This window comes from Juglans microcarpa x Juglans regia, chromosome 1D, assembly GCF_004785595.1.
Source record: "Juglans microcarpa x Juglans regia isolate MS1-56 chromosome 1D, Jm3101_v1.0, whole genome shotgun sequence".
Taxonomy (NCBI): domain Eukaryota; kingdom Viridiplantae; phylum Streptophyta; class Magnoliopsida; order Fagales; family Juglandaceae; genus Juglans; species Juglans microcarpa x Juglans regia.
The window spans coordinates 48199588-48219793 of NC_054594.1; the positions used below are offsets into that span (position 1 = coordinate 48199588).

At 35.1% G+C, this 20206-nt stretch overlaps 2 protein-coding genes and 1 pseudogene across 2 annotated transcripts; 2 read left to right on the forward strand and 1 right to left on the reverse strand.

The window, feature by feature from the left end:
- Positions 1 to 187: 187 nt before the first annotated feature.
- Positions 188 to 2963, reverse strand: LOC121248418 (probable leucine-rich repeat receptor-like protein kinase At1g35710). Its single transcript, XM_041146883.1, has 2 exons — positions 1211 to 2963; positions 188 to 573 (listed from the first exon to the last, which is right to left on the reverse strand). Exons 1-2 carry the CDS (start codon positions 2961 to 2963, stop codon positions 188 to 190), a joined length of 2139 nt encoding a protein of 712 aa, XP_041002817.1.
- A 1664-nt stretch (positions 2964 to 4627) lies between these two features.
- LOC121248434 lies at positions 4628 to 10498 on the forward strand (annotated as a pseudogene).
- A 7255-nt stretch (positions 10499 to 17753) lies between these two features.
- Positions 17754 to 20108, forward strand: LOC121248686 (uncharacterized protein At2g39795, mitochondrial-like). Its single transcript, XM_041147259.1, has 3 exons — positions 17754 to 18120; positions 19062 to 19393; positions 19515 to 20108. Exons 1-3 carry the CDS (start codon positions 17857 to 17859, stop codon positions 19672 to 19674), a joined length of 756 nt encoding a protein of 251 aa, XP_041003193.1. The 5' UTR covers positions 17754 to 17856; the 3' UTR covers positions 19675 to 20108.
- Positions 20109 to 20206: the final 98 nt, after the last annotated feature.

The window sequence follows — 20206 nt, forward strand, 5'->3', positions numbered from 1 at the left end:
CGATTGCTGCCCTGAGAAGTGAGAACATAGATAAAAGTTAGTCGAATCACGTTGACTACATGTCTATTGCTTTTCACTCGTCACTTTATTTTCAAACCATTCAATGCTTGCGTGAAACATTTAAACCCAACATATTTTATCATACAAGTTTATCAAATGATAAGATGCTGAACCCACCAATAACATTTCATGACTGAGTTTCACTCTCTCCAACAAGATATGTTTCCTGATTCCTGAGCTGCCAGATTGAAATTGTATGCAAGGGCTTGGCTATTGGCTTCTTGCGAGAAAGAAGTTCTCGGAACACACATTTCATTGTTGGGCGAGACTTTGGTTTGGTGCGTAGGCATGCAAACGCTATCATAGCAACAAGGAAAATATCATGTGCAACCAGATGATTGAAAGGTGGTGGACGATGATCTAATAGTTCATTTAGCATGACGTCTTGAGAATGTGATGATGATAATGAATTCAGAAATTCTCCTGGATGTTTTCCCATTAATATTTCTAGAACAACCATTCCAAAGCTATAAACATCGCATTTTTCAGTAACTATCATGGTATAGGCCAACTCTGCAATAAAAGAAAAAAAAAAAACTATACAAATGGTTAAAATGTAAATTTTTTTCTTTCATTTCTTCTTGTACATTTTTCTTTATGAAGAGTTAAAAAGGTTGGTCAAAATAATAAACATAGTAATCCAACTAGCATTAGCATTTGATTAATGAGAAATGATAGTTGTAGTAGTGAGCGTGTAAGCGTTGTGCAATTACTTGAAAATAAATAAATAAATGCGGGACTCGTATGAACAAAAATTAATATTTTAATAATGGACTTTATTTTTTTTTCAAAACGACTGCATGGCACTTGCACACTCTACGACTGTACGTAGTATTACTCTTGATTAAAAAAGAGAAATTCTATTTACAGTCCTCACTTGGAGACTGTATATGCAGGCCCTTTATTAAATGAGAAAAAGCATCATTTTAAGAGGGATATTTTTGTAATTTAAAAAATTAAAAAAAAAATTTGGCTTGCATTGTAGTCCCCAAAATTTGGGGATTGTATGTAGCATTGCTCATTAAAAAAACTAGCATTAGTATTTGTCAAACCATTTGTCTCCCATGGCTCGTTCCATCCTCTTAAAAGAACAATCAGAAGCAAGAAAAAAAAAACAAAGATAAATAAAGTCAAGAAAAGAACAAATCACCTGGGGCAACATAGCCATAAGTGCCAATGATTAATGTTTCATTGGAAGAATCAGAATCGAGGAGTTTAGCAGTGCCGAAGTCAGAGACAAAAGCCTCCAATTTAGAACTCAACAGGATATTATTGCTCGATATATCTTGATGAACAATTACCGGAATGCATTCATGATGCATATAAAATAAAGCATCTGCTATGCCTTTGATGATGTTTATCCTCTTGCGCCAATCCAGTTGCACAGCTTCAACATGGGTGTTTAGGACCCAAAAAAGGCTTCCCTTTTCCATGTACTCATAAATCAAAAACATGCAGCGTTTATGCAAGCAGAATCCGTGAAGCTTTATAATGTTTCGATGTCGAATCTTTGTTAACACCTTTACCTCATTCCTGAAACTCGTATCAAAATTGGGATTCTCTGCCTCTAGACGATGAAGCTTCTTCAAGGCAACCACTTTGCCATTAGGTAGTTCTGCTCTGTAAACACTACCATAACCACCGGTTCCGATACAATGTTTAATGTCAAAGTCCTCGGTTGCTCTAATGACGTCTTCATATGCAATATGGCCGTCGTAATTCCATATTGAGAACAAATCTCCATTCTTTGCTTTTGTTGACTCGGGTAGAGTTTTCTTAACTACACATTGTAACAAGAGAAAGCACCAAAGAACAAAGAATCCAATAAACATGGCGATGGGAACCACAATTTTTACTGTGCGTCCGACCGAATTGTTCCTAGCTGGAGGGCAAGGAGGGAAACCCATTGATTGGCCGCATAAATCCTCATTGCCAATTAATGTGTCTGGTGTATGATACCGATCATAATACCAACCATAGTCAACTGGAATTTGACCCTTCAAAGAATTGTATGACAAGTTGACTTCTTTTATAAAACTGAAATGAGGAGGAATGCTACCGGTAAGTTTATTGAAGCTGAAATCCAAGATTGATAAGTAGCTTGCACGCCCAAGTTCAACAGATATCTCGCCACTGAGAAAATTATGACTAAGGTCAATGCTATGTAGCCAATAAAGGTCAATGATATGATGGGGAATGCTTCCATCTAAATAGTTGCGGCTCAATGACAACTCTGTCAAGGCATAGCAATCACCTAGACTGGTGGGGATTGGACCAGTAAGATTGTTAGAGGCGAGATGCAGACTTTTCAAAGACTTCAAGTTTCCTATTTCCATGGGGATGGAACCATTAATTTGGTTCCAACTGAGTGACAAATAACTCAAATTAGTTAAACAGCCTATAGACGAAGGGATTTGACCAGTAAAGAGATTATTCTCGAGGGACAAGGAAACCAAGTTCTTTAGATTGCCAATAGATGAAGGAGGTATTTCACCTATAAGATTATTGAAGCCCAGATGGAGGTGGGTGAGTTTTGATAGGGTACCTATTTCAAATGGGATGCTCCCCTGAAGTTTGTTTCCAACAAGATCAAGACGGACTAGATTTGGGAAGGAAGAGAAGTTGAGTTTCAACTTACCTCCTAAAGAGGCGTAAGTTCTGTGAATCGCTATGACACTTCCACGTGCATTGCAGTCAATACCGTCCCACTGGCAATGATCTGAGTTATTGCCAGTTTGATTACTCAACCACCACCCAGTATGAAGCAGAGCATTCATTTCAAGTAGTAGAGCAGCAGATGATTCAGATGTTGCCACTAACTCAACTGCATGATATTTTTCAAAGAACAAGGTACAGGTAGCCCATGCTACTACCGCAATGAAAGTGGAAATTGAGGGTGCCATGAATACAGGCGTATGATTGACAAGGGCTAATTGTTATGTGTACAACTCCGGGCACTTAAATAAGAAGAGATGCAGATAGAGGGCTAATTGTTTAGACTTTTTTTTTTTTTTTTTAACGTGACTCGTACCCTTCAATAAGAGGAACCTTTAATTTACAAATTTTCTTCCATTCTTTTGTGACGTTGAATGAAGACCAACGTGACTCGTGCAGTCATCGTCTTCTCGAGTCTAACTGCAAAATTTCCTTGCAAATTACCTTTTGACAATGAGCAATATCCCCCGTCAATTAAAAAAAAACAGAGAATTAATGAGCAGAGTGTCCAGTCATCGTTTTCTAACCAATAAATTATGGCTCCAATGACATTAGCTCGTTTGTTTTTACAAGTGAGATGAAGTAAATTAAAATTAAAATTAAAAATTAAATAAATTATTATTAAAATAAATTATTTTAATATTATTTTTATTTTTAAATTTAAAAAATTTAAATTATTTATTTTATTTTATATGAAAATTTAAAAAATTGTAATAATTAGATAAGATGAGATGAATTGAAAAGAATTGTGAAAACAAACAGCATTGATATTAGCCATAATTGTTTGCTAATTATTTATTTTTTGTTTATTATTTTAAAATCACGTGTTAAATTACGCTTCGATTCATTATTATTATAAATACATGAAGTAAAGACGATTCATTCACTTGAAAATCTTTCCTATTGTATAAATAAAAAAACATACTATTTACATTGATTGATTATATAATATATCGTAAAAATGTTTGTATATAGATATATGATTATTCAAATTATTTTAGACCGATTGACGTACGTGCGTGGCCTTCAATCGAAAATCTCGTGTTATTTTTTCTGGAAAAAAAAAAACGGAGAAACAGCAAAACAACCATGGCAATCATCATTAATAACATTGATTGGCGCCTAGGTTAATTAAAGTAGGAGGGAAAATACGAGATAATTTCATTTTTGAATAGAAATTAATTAAGGGTGAGAACCAAAGATCATCCATATATACATATATATACATATATATATATATATATATATCATCGACCACATGAGTTGGTCCAACTAGGAACATATATACCTAACATGGAAAAACTAGAATATTAATTTAAGATGGACAAACTAGAATATCCGATAATATTCTTTCTCTTGGTAAGAATATTCTATATTCCATAATTGTTTGCTAGGTAGGTTACAATCTCGTCAAAAAAGGCACATTCAAAAAAGATTTTAAAAATATATATATAAATATATATATATATATATCCGCTGTTTAAATTTTGAGACTACGATTCAAAAAAAAAAAAAACTAATATTGCTTCTAGCACGTGCTGACTGCATTGATCATGTTCTAATTTATTCCTAGACCACGTTCAATTGTTGACAGCGTCTAAAGTACTGATTCTTTTTCATTTTCTTTTCAGCCAATTTAGCAACATATAATTAATATATATATATATATATAGATTAAAAGGTACTGATTCATGATTTTTCTAGCAAATTAAAAATAGAAGTCAATTGAAGAGTAGGTAAAAAATCATGGGTGAACATGATTATCTAGAAGTCATTTGTTACAATTATGTACCAGACTTTTTGCTAAGACTTTGACCGTGTAATCAACAAGCAAAACAAGGGACATATCACAATGAAGGCACTTATTCTTGTTGGAGGGCTTGGGATAAGGCTGAGGTCATTGACACTAAGTGTCCTTAAGCCGCTCGTTGATTTTGCTAACAAACCAATGATCCTTCATCAGATATAACTTTGAGAGAGTTCTCTTTCCTCTTAAAGTAATTTATATTCACCTATATCCATAACTTCAAAAAAAGCTTGTCTCCAAATTGCTCTCTTTAGTATAATTTGTCAATTGCAAGAATTCTCTGTGAACTGTTTTGTTAGACAAACATTTCTTCTGATTTTCATTTTTGAGATTTATGATTGAGGAGCATCTCATTTGTGAGGTTTTGGTTAATTTTACAGTGTATTTGAAATTTGATTTCCTGTTGAGTTGTGAATTACTTGCATTGATTGTTTTCGCCTCGCATCTTAGTTGTATTTTGATGAATTGTGTGCATATTTTGAGTTCATTGTCAATTTGATAAAAAATTACGTTAGTAAATTTTGCATACTATGTCAGATCTGGTAATGATTGTTGTTGCAGTCAATATTTTGTTTGTTTAATTATGACTTTTGTAAAGTTAACATTTAAATTATGCTCGGATTAGCCACTATGTCTTTTCCCATTCTTCATATAAATTTCAAGTGAAAATAAATATTTATGTCAAAGTTCTTGTCTCTTACATCAGTATATGAAGGTGTGTTTTGATTTCTGTTTATTAACACATGATTGTAGTTAGTTATTACATTTCATGTCATACTCTAAACAAGGCCATAATTGAAAATTGTGATTCTTGAAGCCAATCTTGTCCCTTTCTTGAGAACTTCAAGTTGTTGTTTATTAGTTCAACTAATATTTTTAGAAGCAAGTAGAATGACGAAATACAAATGTTTGCAATGCCGAAATGTTTGCAAGTTTTTTTGGGCTTTGATGCAAATAGCAAAGGAAGTTTTATGAGACATATCAATGGTTCAACCCTCTATTCAATGAGTGATAATTCAGACCTGTTAAACTGCTTGTCATTTACATGATAGCTATTTTTGCAATTACATCCTTATTACATTTCATGTCTTGTATCTAGTAATTGATCACAAAGTGTCCTCATGTAAACTCCAACCTGTGTCCTACCTGGAACTTGTCTTGGTTTTCACATTACCTGCTAAATCTTTTGGATGGATTTTCACACACTTTTTTCACCAATAGGATTTATCGTATGACACATGTTTTGCAATATACTTGTGTTCCTTTCTCTTTTATACCTTTTTTTCATTTGTCAAGCTTGATTCAACACATGTCAGCTCAGGTTCAACAACTTTGTCCTATGAGATAACTACGATTTCTTTCATTGTCATTTTAGACTTATAGTTGCCAATGGAGAATTTTATATAAGTGCATTTATTGTTTGCATGGATATATGAGACTAGAGGAATTTATCAACCATTCATATGGAGATTTGCATTTGTTACTATTCTGTGCTAGACTTTTTGCTAAGACTTTGACCTTGTAATCAACAGGAAAAGCAAGGGACATATATTAATGAAGGCACTTATTCTTATTGAAAGGCTTGGGACAAGGCTGAGGCCATTGTCACTAAGTGTCCCTAAGCCGCTTGTTGATTTTGCTAACAAACCAATGATCTTTCATCAGGTATAACTTTAAGAGAGTTCTCCTTCTTCTGAAAGTGTTTGTCTATATCCATAACTTCGAAAAATTCTTGTCTCCAAATTGCTCTCTTTAGTATAATTTGTCAATTGCAAGCATTCTCTGTGAACTGTTTTGTTAGACAAACATTTATTTTGATTTTCATGTTTGAGATTTATGATTTAGAAGCATCTCATTTGTGAGGTTTTGGTTAATTTTACAGTGTGTTTGATATTTTATTTCCTGTTGAGTTGTGAATTACTTGCATTGATTGTTTTCACTTCGCATCTTAATTGTATTTTGATGAACTGTGTGCATATTTTGTGCTCATTGTCATTTTGATAAAAAGCTGCGTTAGTAAATTTTGCATATTATGTTAGATCTGGTAATGATTGTTGCTGCAATAAATATTTTGTTTGTCTAATTATGGTTTTTTTTTTTAAGTTAGCATTTCAATTCTACTCGGATTAGCCACTATGTTTTTTTTTACTATTCTTCAGATAAATTTCCAATGAAAATAAATAGTTATGTCAAAGTTCTTGTCTGTTACATCGGTATATGGAGTTGTGTTTTGATTTCTGATTATTTGACACATGATTGTAGTTAGACACGAGTTTAGTTTGTTCTTACATTTCATGCCATACTCTAAACAATGTCATAATTTAGAATTGCGATTCTTGAAACCAATCTTGTCCCTTTCTTGAGAAATTCAAGTTGTTCTTTATTGGTTCAACTAATATTTTCAGAAGGAAGCAGCATGACGAAACACAAATGTTTGCAACGCTGAAATGTTTGCAAGTTTTTTGGGCTTTAAGGTAAATAGCGACATATAAAACGATTCAACCCTCTGTTGAATGAGTGATAATTCAGAATTGTTAAATTGCTTGTCATTTAAATTATAACATTTTTTGCAATTATATGCTTATTACATTCCATGTCTTGTGTCGAGTAATTGATCACAAAGTGTCCGCATATAAGCTCCAGCCTGTGTCGTAGCTGGAACTTGTCTCAGGTTTCACAATACCTGTTAAATCATTTCAATGGATTTTCACAAACTTTTTTTAGCAATAGGATTTATCATATGACACGTGCTTTGTAATATATTGGTGTTCCTTCCTCTTTCCTACCTCTTATTCATTTGTCAAGCTCGATTCAACACCTATCAGCTCAGGTTCAATAGCTTTGTCCTATGAGATAACTATGATTTCTTTCATTGTCATTTTAGATTTACAGTTGCCAATGGAGAATTCTGTATAAGTGCATTTATTGTTTGCATACATATAGGAGTCTGGAGGAATTTATCAACCATTCATATGAAGATTTGCATTTGTTATTATTATGTACCAGACTTTTTGCTAAGACTCTGACCGTGTAATCAACAGTAAAAGTATAAAGAAAGGACATATCACAATGAAAGTGCTTATTCTTGTTGGAGAGCTTGGTACAAGGCCGAGGCCATTGACACTGAGTGTCCTTAAGCCGCTTGTTGATTTTGCAAACAAACCAATGATCCTTCATCAAGTATAACTTTGATAGAGTTCTCTTTCTTCTTAAACTAATTTATGTTTGTCTATATCCATAACTTCGAAAAAAGCTTGTCTCCAAATTGCTCTCTTTAGTGTAATTTGTCAGTTGCAAGCATTCTCTGTGAACTATTCTGTTAGCCAAACATTTCTCCTGATTTTCGCTTTTGAGATTTATGATTGAGGAGCATCTCATTTGTGAGGTTTTGGTTAATTTTACAGTGTGTTTGGAATTTGATTTCCTGTTGAGTTGTGAATTACTTGCATTGATTGTTTTCACTTCGCATTTTAGTTGTATTTTGATGAATTGTGTGCATATTTTGTGCTCATTGTCATTTTGATAAAAAGATGTGTTAGTAAATTTTGCATATTATGTCAAATCTGGTAATGATTATTACTGTAATAAATATTTTGTTTGTGTAATTACGATTTTTTTTAAGTTAGTATTTCAATTCTGCTCAGATTAGCCATTATGTTTTTTTTATCATTCTTCAGATAAATTTCCGATGAAAATAAATAGTTATGTCAAAGTTCTTGTCTGTTACATCAGTATATGAAGTTGTGTTTTGATTTCTGTTTGTTTGACACACGATTGTAGTTAGTTCTTACATTTCGTGTCATACTCTAAATAAGGCCATAGTTGAGAATTGCGATTCTTGAAACCAATCTTGTCCCTATCTCGAGAAATTCAAGTTGTTGTTTATTGGTTCAACTAATATTTTCAGAAGGAAGTAGCATGACGAAACACAAATGCTTACAACGCTGAAATGTTTGCAAGTTTTTTGGACTTTAAGGTAAATAGCAAATGAAGTTTTATGGGACGTATCAAACGGTTCAACCCTCTTTTCAATGAATGATAATTCAGACCTATTAAATTGCTTGCCATTTAGATGATAGTTGTTTAGATTTACAATTGCTAATGGAGAATTCTGTATGAGTGCATTTATTGTTTGCATGAATATAGGAGATTGGAGGAATTTATCAACCATTCATATAAAGATTTGGATTTGTTATTATTATGTACCATACTTTTTGCTAAGACTCTAACCGTGTAATCAACAGGAAAAGCAAAATGCAAGGGACATATCACATTGAAGGCATTTATTCTTGTTGGAGGGCTTGAGACAAGGCTGAGGTCATTGACACTAAATATCCCTAAGCCGCTCGTTGATTTTGCAAACAAATCAATGATCCTTCATCAAGTATAACTTTGTGAGAGTTCTCTTTCTTTTGAAAGTAATTTATGTTCGTCTATATCCATAACTTCGAAAAAAGCTTGTCTCAAAATTGCTCTCTTTAGTATAATTTGTCAATTGCAATCTTTCTCTGTGAACTATTTTGTTTGACAAACATTTTTTCTGATTTTCATTTTTTAGATTTATGATTGAGGAGCATCTCATTTGTGAGAGTTTGGTTAATTTTACAGTGTGTTTGGAATTTAATTTCTGTTGAGTTGTGAATTACTTGCATTGATTGTTTTCACTTCGTATCTTAGTTGTATTTTGATGAATTGTGTGCATATTTTGAGCTCATTGTCATTTTGATAAAAAGCTGCGTCAATAAATTTTGCATATTATGTTAGATCCGGTAATGATTGTTGCTGCAGTGGTGAAGAAATGAATTATGATTGTCACTACAATCGTAGAATGGATATTCGATGCTCAAGAGATTAATTATGCTAAAGTTTGGAGGACTACTAATGGGCTTACTCCTTATTTCTGCAGGTGATGTTGAACTTCTTGAATGACTTTGAAACAAAGCTTGGGATCAAGATCACATGCTTACAAGAGACTGAGCCACTTGGCACTGTTGGTGCTCTTGCTCTTGCTATTGCTAGGGACAAGCTAATAGATGATTCTGGTGAGCCATTTTTTGTCCTTAACAGTGACATTATATGTGAATACCCACTTAAAGAAATGATTGCCTTCCACAAATACCATGGAGGGGGAGCTTCGATAATGGTCACCAAAGTAAAACTTAAATACTGTATTGATATTTTCTTAAAGACATCGTGAAACACAGAGACAAAGACATCTGAAAATCATTTCTTCTTATTTTGTAGGTGGATGAACCATCAAAATATGATGTGGTAGTTGTGGAAGAATCTATTGGTGAAGTTGAGAAATTTGTAGAAAAACCAAAACTATTTGTTGGCAATAAAATCAATTCTGGAATTTACTTGTTGAACCCCTCAGTTTTGGATAGAATTGAACTAAGGCCTACTTCAATTGAGAAAGAGGTCTTTCCAAAGATTGCAGCATAGAAAAAGTTGTATGCTATGGTGCTACCAGGATTTTGGATGGATGCTGGACAGTCAAGGGATTACATTACAGGGCTCAGACTCTACCTAGACTCATTGAAAAAGAAATCTCCATCAAAGTTGGCTTCTGGCTCCCACATCGTGGGGAATGTTATAGTAGACGAGACCTCCAAAATTGGCTAGGGGTGTCTGATTGGGCCTGATGTTGCAATTGGGCCCTGGTTGTGTTGTTGAGTCAGGAGTTAGGCTCTCTCATTGCACGGTAATGCGAGGAGTCCGCATCAAGAAGCATGCTTGCATTTTCAGTAGTATCATTGGATGGCACTCCACAGTTGGGCACTAGGCCCGCTTAGAGAACATGACCATTCTTGGAGAAGATGTACACGTTTGTGATGAAATTTACAGTAATGGTGTTGTGGTTTTGCCCACAAAGAGATCAAATCAAGCATTTGGAAGCCAGAGATAGTCATGTGAGGGAATGTTTTACAGCATGAAGAATTAAAACGTGTTGTTGTACAGAGATGATTCTAGAATAAGATTATTGGTAGTATTTGTTTTTTCTGTCCTTTTAGGTTGAAGTGTAAATAGCTAAGATCAAAGGGTGTTTTCGTTATTTTCTTAGAAGCTTTTGTTAGGCCTTTAGCTGATATACTCTATTTTTCATTTCTTTATAATTAATTGGGGTTTTTCTTCTTCAATAAGAATTAGGGCATTCTCTCAGAATATTCCTCTTTTTTTTCTCTGATGCTGCTGCAGCACCTGCTTTTCTCCTTTTTCCCACATAATATTTATGAAATTCTTGTATCTTGTCAATAAGTTGTAAGTTATTTCATCTAAAATGTGCTTGTTTTGTTTTTTCTCTTATATTCTCTACTGAGTGCAAGAGTCAGTTTATGCAATTTTGGGTGATGTGAGGTAAAATGTTGGAGGGTCAGTGAGTTTTATGAAGAGAAGGGCATTCTCTCAGAATATTCCTCTTTCTTTTCTTTGCTATTGTTGCACCTGCTTTTCTCCTTTTTCCCACATGGTATCAGAGCAAGATTCAGACACCAACAATCCCTCTTCATGCTTCTTAAATTTTAACGACCTTACCAACCCTTACCATTTGGATAATGGAGATAACTCAGCAGTCATTTTAGTGACTGATCTCTTGACCACTGTAAATTGCATTCCTTGGTCCAGAGCTATACGTAGAGCTCTTAGGGCCAAGAACAAGATTGGTTTTATCAATGGAGATTTCAAGAGACTCAAAGCCAGACCCTCTACTGGATGCTTGGGAACAATGCAATGATCTGGTTGTCTAATGGATCCAAAACTCAGTTAGCAGCCAGCTGAAATCAACTCTCATTTTCGGTAATGATGCACGGGAGTTATGGGTGGAGCTACAAGACAGGTATTCTCAACAAAATGGTCTAGAATTTTTCAATTAAAAAATACTTTGGCTAGTTTGATGCAAGAACAAGATTCAATCAGTGTTTATTACGGTAGAATTAGGACTTTGTGGGATGAACTCCATGTGTATGATTCTATTCCTAGGTGTGATTGTTGAAAATTGAAGGTTTTCTTGGACCGATATCAGAGAGATTGTGTGATTCAGCTCTTAATGGGATTAAATGATGTGTATAGTAATGTTAGAGATCAGATTATGCTACTTGATCATCTGCCTCCTGTCAACAAGGTGTTTTCCTTAGTCCAATAGCAAGAGAGGCAACATCAGATGGTTTCTCAAGCCCCCACATCTGACTCTATGGCTCTTTTCACTAAGAGGAATTATGTAAATACCAAATTTTGTGCAAAACCTGCTACTAATTGTAAACAAAACAGGCCTTATTGTACTTATTGTAAGGTTTCGGGACATTAATTTAAAAATTATTTTAAGACAGAGAATGTTGAAGCACCGATATGCACTCACTACAATATGACTGGACATATAATTGAGAAGTGTTATAAGCTTCATAGATATTCTCCTGGGCACAAGCTTCGTGCCAAGTCAAAGAACACTGCAGTTTTTGCCAATTTAGTGAGTGTTGATCAAAAGGAAAATGATAAAGCCAAAGTGGCTTTAACCAAGGGGCAATAGCAGTAGTTGTTGGCTCTTCTTCACCAAAAGGATCCTTCACAAACTCCACACTCCGTCAACAATGTACAGGCTATTTTCAAACTAGGATTAGGTCCTTCGAATTATTCCAAACTCTCTGCTATTCCAACTTGTTTATCAATTTATACCCATCAACCTTCCAATGTTGCTAACACTCCATGGATTATTGACACAGGTGCAACATATCACATGGTCTGCTGCACCTCCTTCTTGACCACATTGACTGCACAGGTCCGATACATTTTTAAGTTTCCAAATGGAAATTATGTTCCAGTAACACACATTGGTGTTGTTCAAATTTCAAACACTTTGGTCTTGACAAATGTTCTTTGTGTACCTTCTTTCACTTTCAATTTGTTATCAGCAAAGAAACTTATAGAGTCACTCACATGTTGTGTTGTTTGTTTCATTCAAGACCTCACATCTTAGACAACAATTGGGATGGGTGAAGTTAAGCATGAACTTTATCACCTCTTGCAGACTGATGTTGGTCCTTCTACCCTTTCCAACAAGTTTTCAAAGTTTTTTTACAAGAGTATTTTTGCTTCTGTTGCTGTCATAGATAGCTTACTCTGGTCTTTGGCATTTTCGTCTAGGCCATCTTTCTAATCCTAGATTGAAGTTAATTGATGATCCTATTGTTAGACATAGTGTTGATCATGACAATGAAAGGCCTTGTTCTGTTTGTCTTCTTGCAAAACAAAGTCGTCTTTCTTTTCCTTTTAGTGATCATAAATCATCATATTTGTTTGAATTGGTACACTGTGACATATGGGGGCCTTATTCCACTATTGCTTATGATGGTTCAAAGTCTTTCCTTACCATTGTTAATGACTTCTTTAGAAGTACATGGGTGTATCTTCTCAAGACCAAATCTGAAACTAGGTAGTGTATAGAGTCTTTTTATAATCTTGTTGAAACTCAGTTTGGGGCTAGAATTAAAATCCTTAGAAGTCACAATGGAGGGGAGTTCCAAATGACAGATTTTTTTGCTAGTAAAGGTATTATTCACCAAAGAAGCTGTGTAGAGACCCCACAATAGAATGAGATTGTAGAGAGAAAACATAGACACCTTTTGAATGTTGCCCGGGCTTTGAAGTTTCAGTCAAATGTTCCTCTCAAGTAATGGAATACTTGTATTTTAACTGCAGCTTATTTGACAATAGAACTTCTACACCTTTTCTAGACAACAAAAGTCCCTACCAAATTCTTTTTGACACTAAACCTTCCTACAACCATTTAAGAGTGTTTGGGTGCCTTTGTTTTGCCACTACTTTGTTTCAAAGCCGGAGGAAGTTTGATCCTAGAGGAAATAAATGTGTTTTTCTTGGATATCATTTGGAGTTAAAGGATATAAGTTGTTGGACCTTGATAATCACAGAATCTTCATATCTCGTGATGTTGTGTTTCACGAATCAATTTTTATTTTCAAAACATTTCTCAATCTCATTATTCCCCTGAAAATGATATTTCTCCTTCTTGGCTTTTATCCCACCATATTGATCAACCCATATCTACCCAACATAATTTTTCCTCACCTGAAACTGACCCTTCAGCTGATGAATCTATTTTCAAACCTATTGCTGCAGACAACTTTTTTTTAGACACTCCTGCAACATCTTCCAATCTCCATAATGACCCTTCTCCATCTTCTCCTGTTCTTTTTTACTTCTCACTTAGCTAGTAATCCTTCTACTCCTACTCCACCTACACTTAATTCTGCTTCACTTCGCAGATCCCTTAAAACTAGAAAGGCACCTCAGTATCTACAAGAGTTTCATTGTGAGCAGGTCCAACTTAAGTCTCCAACTCAATTTTTGCCTAAGGTGCCAACACACACACACCAGGTATTTCTTTTCCTCTCTCTGATTACCTTTCATACCAAAGACTTTCTCCACTTTTTTGAGTTTTTTCTTCCTCAATTTCCACCCATTTTGAACCAACTACCTATGCTCAAGTTGTGAAAAATCCTAAATGGTGCCAAGCTATGGAAATTGAGTTGCTAGCTTTGGAGGCAAACAATACCTAGGAATTAACTAATCTGCCCCTGGTAAAACTGCTATAGATTGCCGATATGTCTATAAAGTGAAATTTAATTCTAAAGGCACAGTAGAAAGGAACAAAGCCAGGTTAATAGCTAAAGGGTATACACAGCTAGAAGGAATTGACTATACTGAAACTTTCTCCATTGTTGCTAAAATGGTAACTGTGCGATGTTTGCTCTCTATTGTTGCTATTCAAGGCTGGTTTTTGCATCAATTTGATGTGAACAATGATTTTCTTCATGAGGACTTACAAAAAGAGATTTACATGCACAAGCCACCTAGTTACAACAAAGGAGGTCCTAATCAAGTGTGCAAATTGCTTAAAAGCTTGTATGAACTTAAACAAACTTCAAGCTTGTATAAACTTAAACAAGCTTGTATGAATACTACTAAGTCTTTTACAGCCCTTCTTATTTATGTTGATAACATTGTTGTTGTCAGCACTTCCATGATCTCTATTGTTGTTCTTAAAGATTTCTTACATTATAAATTCAAGATCAAAGATCTTGGTTCACTGCGATATTTTCTTGGGATTGAAGTGTCCAGGTCTTCTAGGGGCATTTACGTTTTCTAACGCAAGTATGCTTTAGACATCCTAGTAGATTCAGGAACTCTTGGTTCTCGTCCTTCTCAGATTCCTATGGACCAGAATGTTTAGTTCAACAAGGAAACCTGAAATTTTTTGGATGACCCTACTATTTTCATATGGCTTATTGGAAGGTTGTTATATTTAACAATTACTTGCCCAGATCTTAGTTATAGTGTCCAGACTTTAAGCCAATTCATAGATAAGTCAATTGATGTCCACTTGGCTACTACACACAAGCCTTTGACATATGTCAAGTCCTCTCCAGGTCAAGGGATTTTCTTCTCAACTCGTTCTTCCTTGGAATTGTGAGCTTATTGTGACTCAGATTGGGCTTCTTGCCCTGACACTCGTAGATCTATGACTGGTTATGCATTTTACTAGGCAATTCCCTTGTTTCTTGGAAATCAAATAAACAAACCATAGTCTCTCATTCTTCGGCGGAAGCCAAATATCGTGCAATGGCCACCACTTGTTCTGAACTTACCTGGCTAAGATACATCTTAGCTGACCTCCAAATTTCTCATCCACAAGCTGCTACTCTTTATTGTGAAATCAGGCCGCTCTTCATTTCGCAACTAATCCAGTGTTTCATGAGCTTACTAAACACATTAAGCTTGATTGTCATTTGATACGAGACAAGATTCAAGAAGGCTCCATTCAGACAGCTCATATTGCCACTTCTTCTCAGTTGGCTGACATTTTTACTAAAGCTCTGTCATCTCATGTTCTATTACTTCATCTCTCCAAGCTGGGAATAGACAACATCTATTCTCCACCTTACGAGAGGGTTTTACAGCATGAAGAATTAAAACGTGCTGTTGTACAAAGATTATTCTAGAATAAGTTTATTGGCAGTATTTTTTTTTTTTTTTTGTCCTTTTAGGCTGAAGTGTAAATAGCTGAGGTAAAAAGGTGTTTTCGTTATTTTCTTAAAAGCTTTTGTTAGGCCTTTAGCTTATATACTCTATTTTCCCTTTTTTTGTAATTAATTGGGTCTTTTCCTCTTCAATACGAATTAGGGCATTCTCTCAAAATATTCCTCTTTCTTTTCTCTTCTGCTGCTGCTGCTACACCTGCTTTTCTCCTTTTTCTCACAGAATGTTTGTGAAATTTGATCGTGTATCTTGTCAATAAGTTGAAAGTTATTTCGTCTTAAATTTGTTTGTTTTGTATTTTCTCTTTTATTCTCTACAAAGTGCAAGAGTCAGTTTCTGCAATTCTAGGTGATGAGAGGTAAAATGTTGGAGGGTCAGTGAGTTTTATGAAGGGAAGGGGCGGAACTACTCCCCCCCCCCCCCCCCCCCAAAAAAAAAAAATCAAAATTTGATGAAAATTTAGTTTTGAAATGTGTTTTTATAAAGTAGACTATATAAAAATTAGTATTTGGCCTCTCCAAAATTATTATTTTTTAACTTGGCCCTCCAAACCAAATTTTTTTGGTTCTGCCCTTGAAAGGGCATATTTATGCACATTGGTGGGAAGTGTAAAATAAAACGAAAAAAAATGTAGGATTTGGGCGTACAAAGAAATAAATTATTTGTTGGTCTGTCGAGCCTTGTGTAGGTGTAACTTATCAAGAATCCAAGATGAATGGTGCAAAGAGTTTGTTATTCGATGAGATGTTCTTGGAGACACCTGAGCTGGCAGCATAGATTCGCCCGGTGGTACTCTTCTTTTCCAGCTTTACTTATTTGCTTGTAGAGTAAGACTCGAGTTATGTAAAAGAGAATAGGCTTCTCGCCTTGTCGTGAATGTTGATGCTTCTTTAACATATGTTACAATATAGGGAAGAATAACTAGTATGCCTTTCGAGTATGTCACTTTTTTCTTTTTTTACTAAACATTTGACTTTTTGCAATTTATCAAGTATGCACTCGTACAATGGTGCATCCCATGCGCAACCTCATTTACATGTAGAGAGGCAGGTTTTTGAACCTCGGATTGTAAGCAACTCAACAACAGTTTGTGCTCTCTTTTTTTTTTTTTTTCCCCAACAAAGAACATAAGAAGGGAGAGACAGATTGAGATCGTAGTAGCTTCCTATATTTGTTTGAGATCCTATCAACAGAGGCCTACACTTAAGATACCCTAATACGCTTGAGGGACAGAGAATCGACATGGGAAGAATGATATTTACTTTAACCTGGTACTAATGAGACGAATTAGAGTCCCGAAGTGTCATCTTCCATCCACGCCATCATAATTGATGGATTTGAGCTATTGGCTTGAAATTCTTTTTCGAACCTAAATACTCTTCTTCTTTTTTCTCTAAAATTTTAAGTAAAATAAAATATAAAGGAATGGGACATGACCTTTGGATTATTATCCTGCATCCATACATGACATGTGGCACCAACAGTCTCATGTGAAATTGTATTAGGTATATTTATTAATGGCATAGGAAAAATGTGGAGCTTGCCCTTGTTACCAAATTCTTCATATTTACAGGGCCCTGTAGAACTTTTAATTGGCTACTTTTTAGGAGATTAACTAACTGAAATTTGTTCTGACTTAAAAAAAAAAGAACTCGTTGAAATTTGATCCTCAACACATCAACATAATATTAATTTCCACTTCAATGCACCTTCTTGAACGACATACACTAATTGATGTTTCCAATCCATCTTATGGAACATGAAAGAACTGTGCGCGAGAATTGTTATTATGTCTTTTTAAATTTTATTATTTATAATCTTGATGTGATATATTTAAAGTAGTTTTATAAATTAAAATGTGATATACAGTTTAAATTCTCTTAAAATGTTTTATAAGAATTCAAGAATATATTGGAATTAAAATTTGTGATTCAAAAAAGAAAGAAAGAAAAATTGCCCAAGGTTGTGAAGTTTGAACAAACAGGCTGAAGCCTTTGAGAACCACAGAGTCTCCGTGGGCCTGTTAGCTTGTTCTGTTTTGCGAACCAATGGACTGGGCCTGTTCAGACAAAACAGAGAGAAAACGATGATATTATTTTATACTAGGTAGCAGATAACAAGCTGGATCCAACTCCTTTAGACCCTAATCAACCTCATGTCCTTCACGTTGTCGCTGAAACCTTAAACCCTTTCTCCTTCTCCCTTTCTCCTGCAACTCAGGAAAAATGGCCTTCACCTCCATTTTTCGCAAATCGGTTTCTTCTTTTGCTCCAGTCGTGAGTCGACTTGTTCGGGGACAAAGAAGTTGCCATACGGCCCTTTTCACGGCCATAAACCACGCCAATCTCTCTCGGAGCCCCTCTCTGAGCTTTTTGGTTCCTACCCTTAACTACTCTTCTACTACGAAGCGTCCGAGTGCTGATGAAAGCCTCATCCGGGTAATTGAGTCAGAGATCAAATGTTTGGAGGATACCGATGATTACGATCGGGTGAGTAGTATTTGCTGTTTTTTTGGTTCTTTATGAGCTGTTTGGTTGGTGAGAGAGTGTGGGAAATGAATATATATATTAAGCCTTTTTTTTCTTTTTTAGAGAATATGAAAAATCCTCCTTAATATTATCATATGGTCGTGTTTGATATCTCAAATTTTAATCGCTTGTATGTTTACTCACTAGGTGACAGAGAGGGTTAATGTTAGTCTGTCTTTGGAGTAAAGGTTGTCGTAAAGAAAAATGAAAATAAATTTGGCTGCTCCAAGAGGGAAGGAATGGAAAGAAAATGAAGCTTTAAATGCTATGATTTGATATTATCAGGTTTGAAGACAGCAATCGTCTAGACCTTTTTTTTTAACAAAAAAAAAAAAACTATTTATGCAGGGTTGAGTGATTGATTACTTACGTTTTCTTTTTTTTTTTTTTTTTTTTTTTTGGTAAGAGTGAGTTTGGTCTAATGGCAGTGGAAGGTGGAGATCCAAACTGTGACCTCCGCGGCCCGCATCATTAATTGTGGTATCCATTCGATTCTGCTATTGCTTTGGGTCGTGGTTGCTTCTGTTTTCAGTTCCGTAATTTTGAACATCTTTTGTAAGACTAGGAATTTCGTTCTCTGTTTTGCTGCCGAGAATAAAGGCTAGGAAAAGAAAAGAAGGTTATAGTTTTGTGCATCAAGTTATGAAAGATGTTTTAATGCGAGAATAAATGAACAAAGCAAAAGAAGTCTAAAATTCCCAACTATCATTATAATTAGATGTGGAAGTCGTGATTGTGGAAATTTCCTCTGGTGCGAAGTTTTTTAAATATTGATGCTCTTGTAAGATACTGTTTTAGGATCTTTCAAATATTGATGCTCTTGTAAAATTTTTTGGATCTTATCATACGTATTTATGTTCTTCTTTTACTGAATTTTCTGATACAATTCTACATTTTGATAGGTCGAAGAGATTCCAACCAGTTTTCCTTTCCAAATTGAAGATAATCCAGGGTTTCAAACTCTAACACTGAAAAGAACGTATCAAGGTGAAAGCATAGAAGTTGAAGTTCACATGCCTGATCTAGTTACTGGTGAAGCTGCTGCTGATGATGATGATGGTGAAAAGGCCAATCAATCTAGCTTGCCACTCGCTGTCGTTGTCTCCAAGGAGGGTGGACCTAGTTTAGAGTTCAGTTGCGCTGCTTACCCAGATGAAATTGTGATTGATTGCTTGTCAGTTAAACATCCAGAAATTTCTGAGGATGAGATTGCCTATAGGGGGCCTGACTTCCAGTAAGCATTAATGTTCTTTCTTGTATATGACTAGTACAATGTTTTTTTTGTTAAGAGATAAATATGACTAGTACAATGTTATGGTTTATATATTCTCTAAATCTCTTCTCTGTCTTTTCAGTGATTTGGATGAGAACCTGCAAAAGGCTTTCCATAAGTATTTAGAGATGAGAGGAATCAAGCCCAGCACAATTGATTTCTTACACGAGTATATGATCAACAAGAACAGTAGAGAAGAATTGATTTGGATGAAGAAACTTAAGAAGTTCATTGAAGCCTGAATTTTTGCACAATACTGCAACTTTGGTAGACGAGAAATCAGGGACTACATACATTTTGATTTGTTTTATCTTCTGCTTTAGAGATCTACAAGTTGGGTGAAAACCCTTGGTTCGATTGAGGGATTGCAGCATCAATGGCAGGCATTTATTGAGAAGTAGATTAACCTGCTTTTGATACGAAAAAGTACTGCTTGATTTAAAAACTCACTGTACACGGGTGAGGCATGAAATTGAATAACTCCTGAAGTGCCCCTGTTCTTTTTCAATGGTCTCAGTAACACAACGTTTTGGGCGAGGATGGTCAAATTAGCTTGGTAGAGGTTGGTTTAAACCAATATTGGTGATGTTGCTTTGTTGTTGTAGCGCGCCCAGAGCATCTTTCTTTTTTGGTTGGAATGCTTGCAGGCCCCACTTATGAATGCTTTTACGTTTATCAACCTGCTTCTCCCTTCCATTTCTCTGAAGAAAATACATTGGCTCTAGGGTGCAATAGCTTCTTTTGTGTCAAATTATGTCTCATTATTGTTTAAAC

Bases quoted from the DNA above. Each gene is read 5' to 3' on its own strand.
- LOC121248418 (XM_041146883.1), bottom strand. From the start codon at position 2,963: ATGGCACCCTCAATTTCCACTTTCATTGCGGTAGTAGCATGGGCTACC. The intron at 574-1,210 runs GTGATTTGTTCT...CTTTTATTGCAG, and splicing joins TTATGGCTATGTTGCCCCAG to AGTTGGCCTATACCATGATA.
- LOC121248686 (XM_041147259.1), top strand. From the start codon at position 17,857: ATGGCCTTCACCTCCATTTTTCGCAAATCGGTTTCTTCTTTTGCTCCA. The intron at 18,121-19,061 runs GTGAGTAGTATT...ACATTTTGATAG, and splicing joins ATACCGATGATTACGATCGG to GTCGAAGAGATTCCAACCAG. The intron at 19,394-19,514 runs GTAAGCATTAAT...CTGTCTTTTCAG, and splicing joins TATAGGGGGCCTGACTTCCA to TGATTTGGATGAGAACCTGC.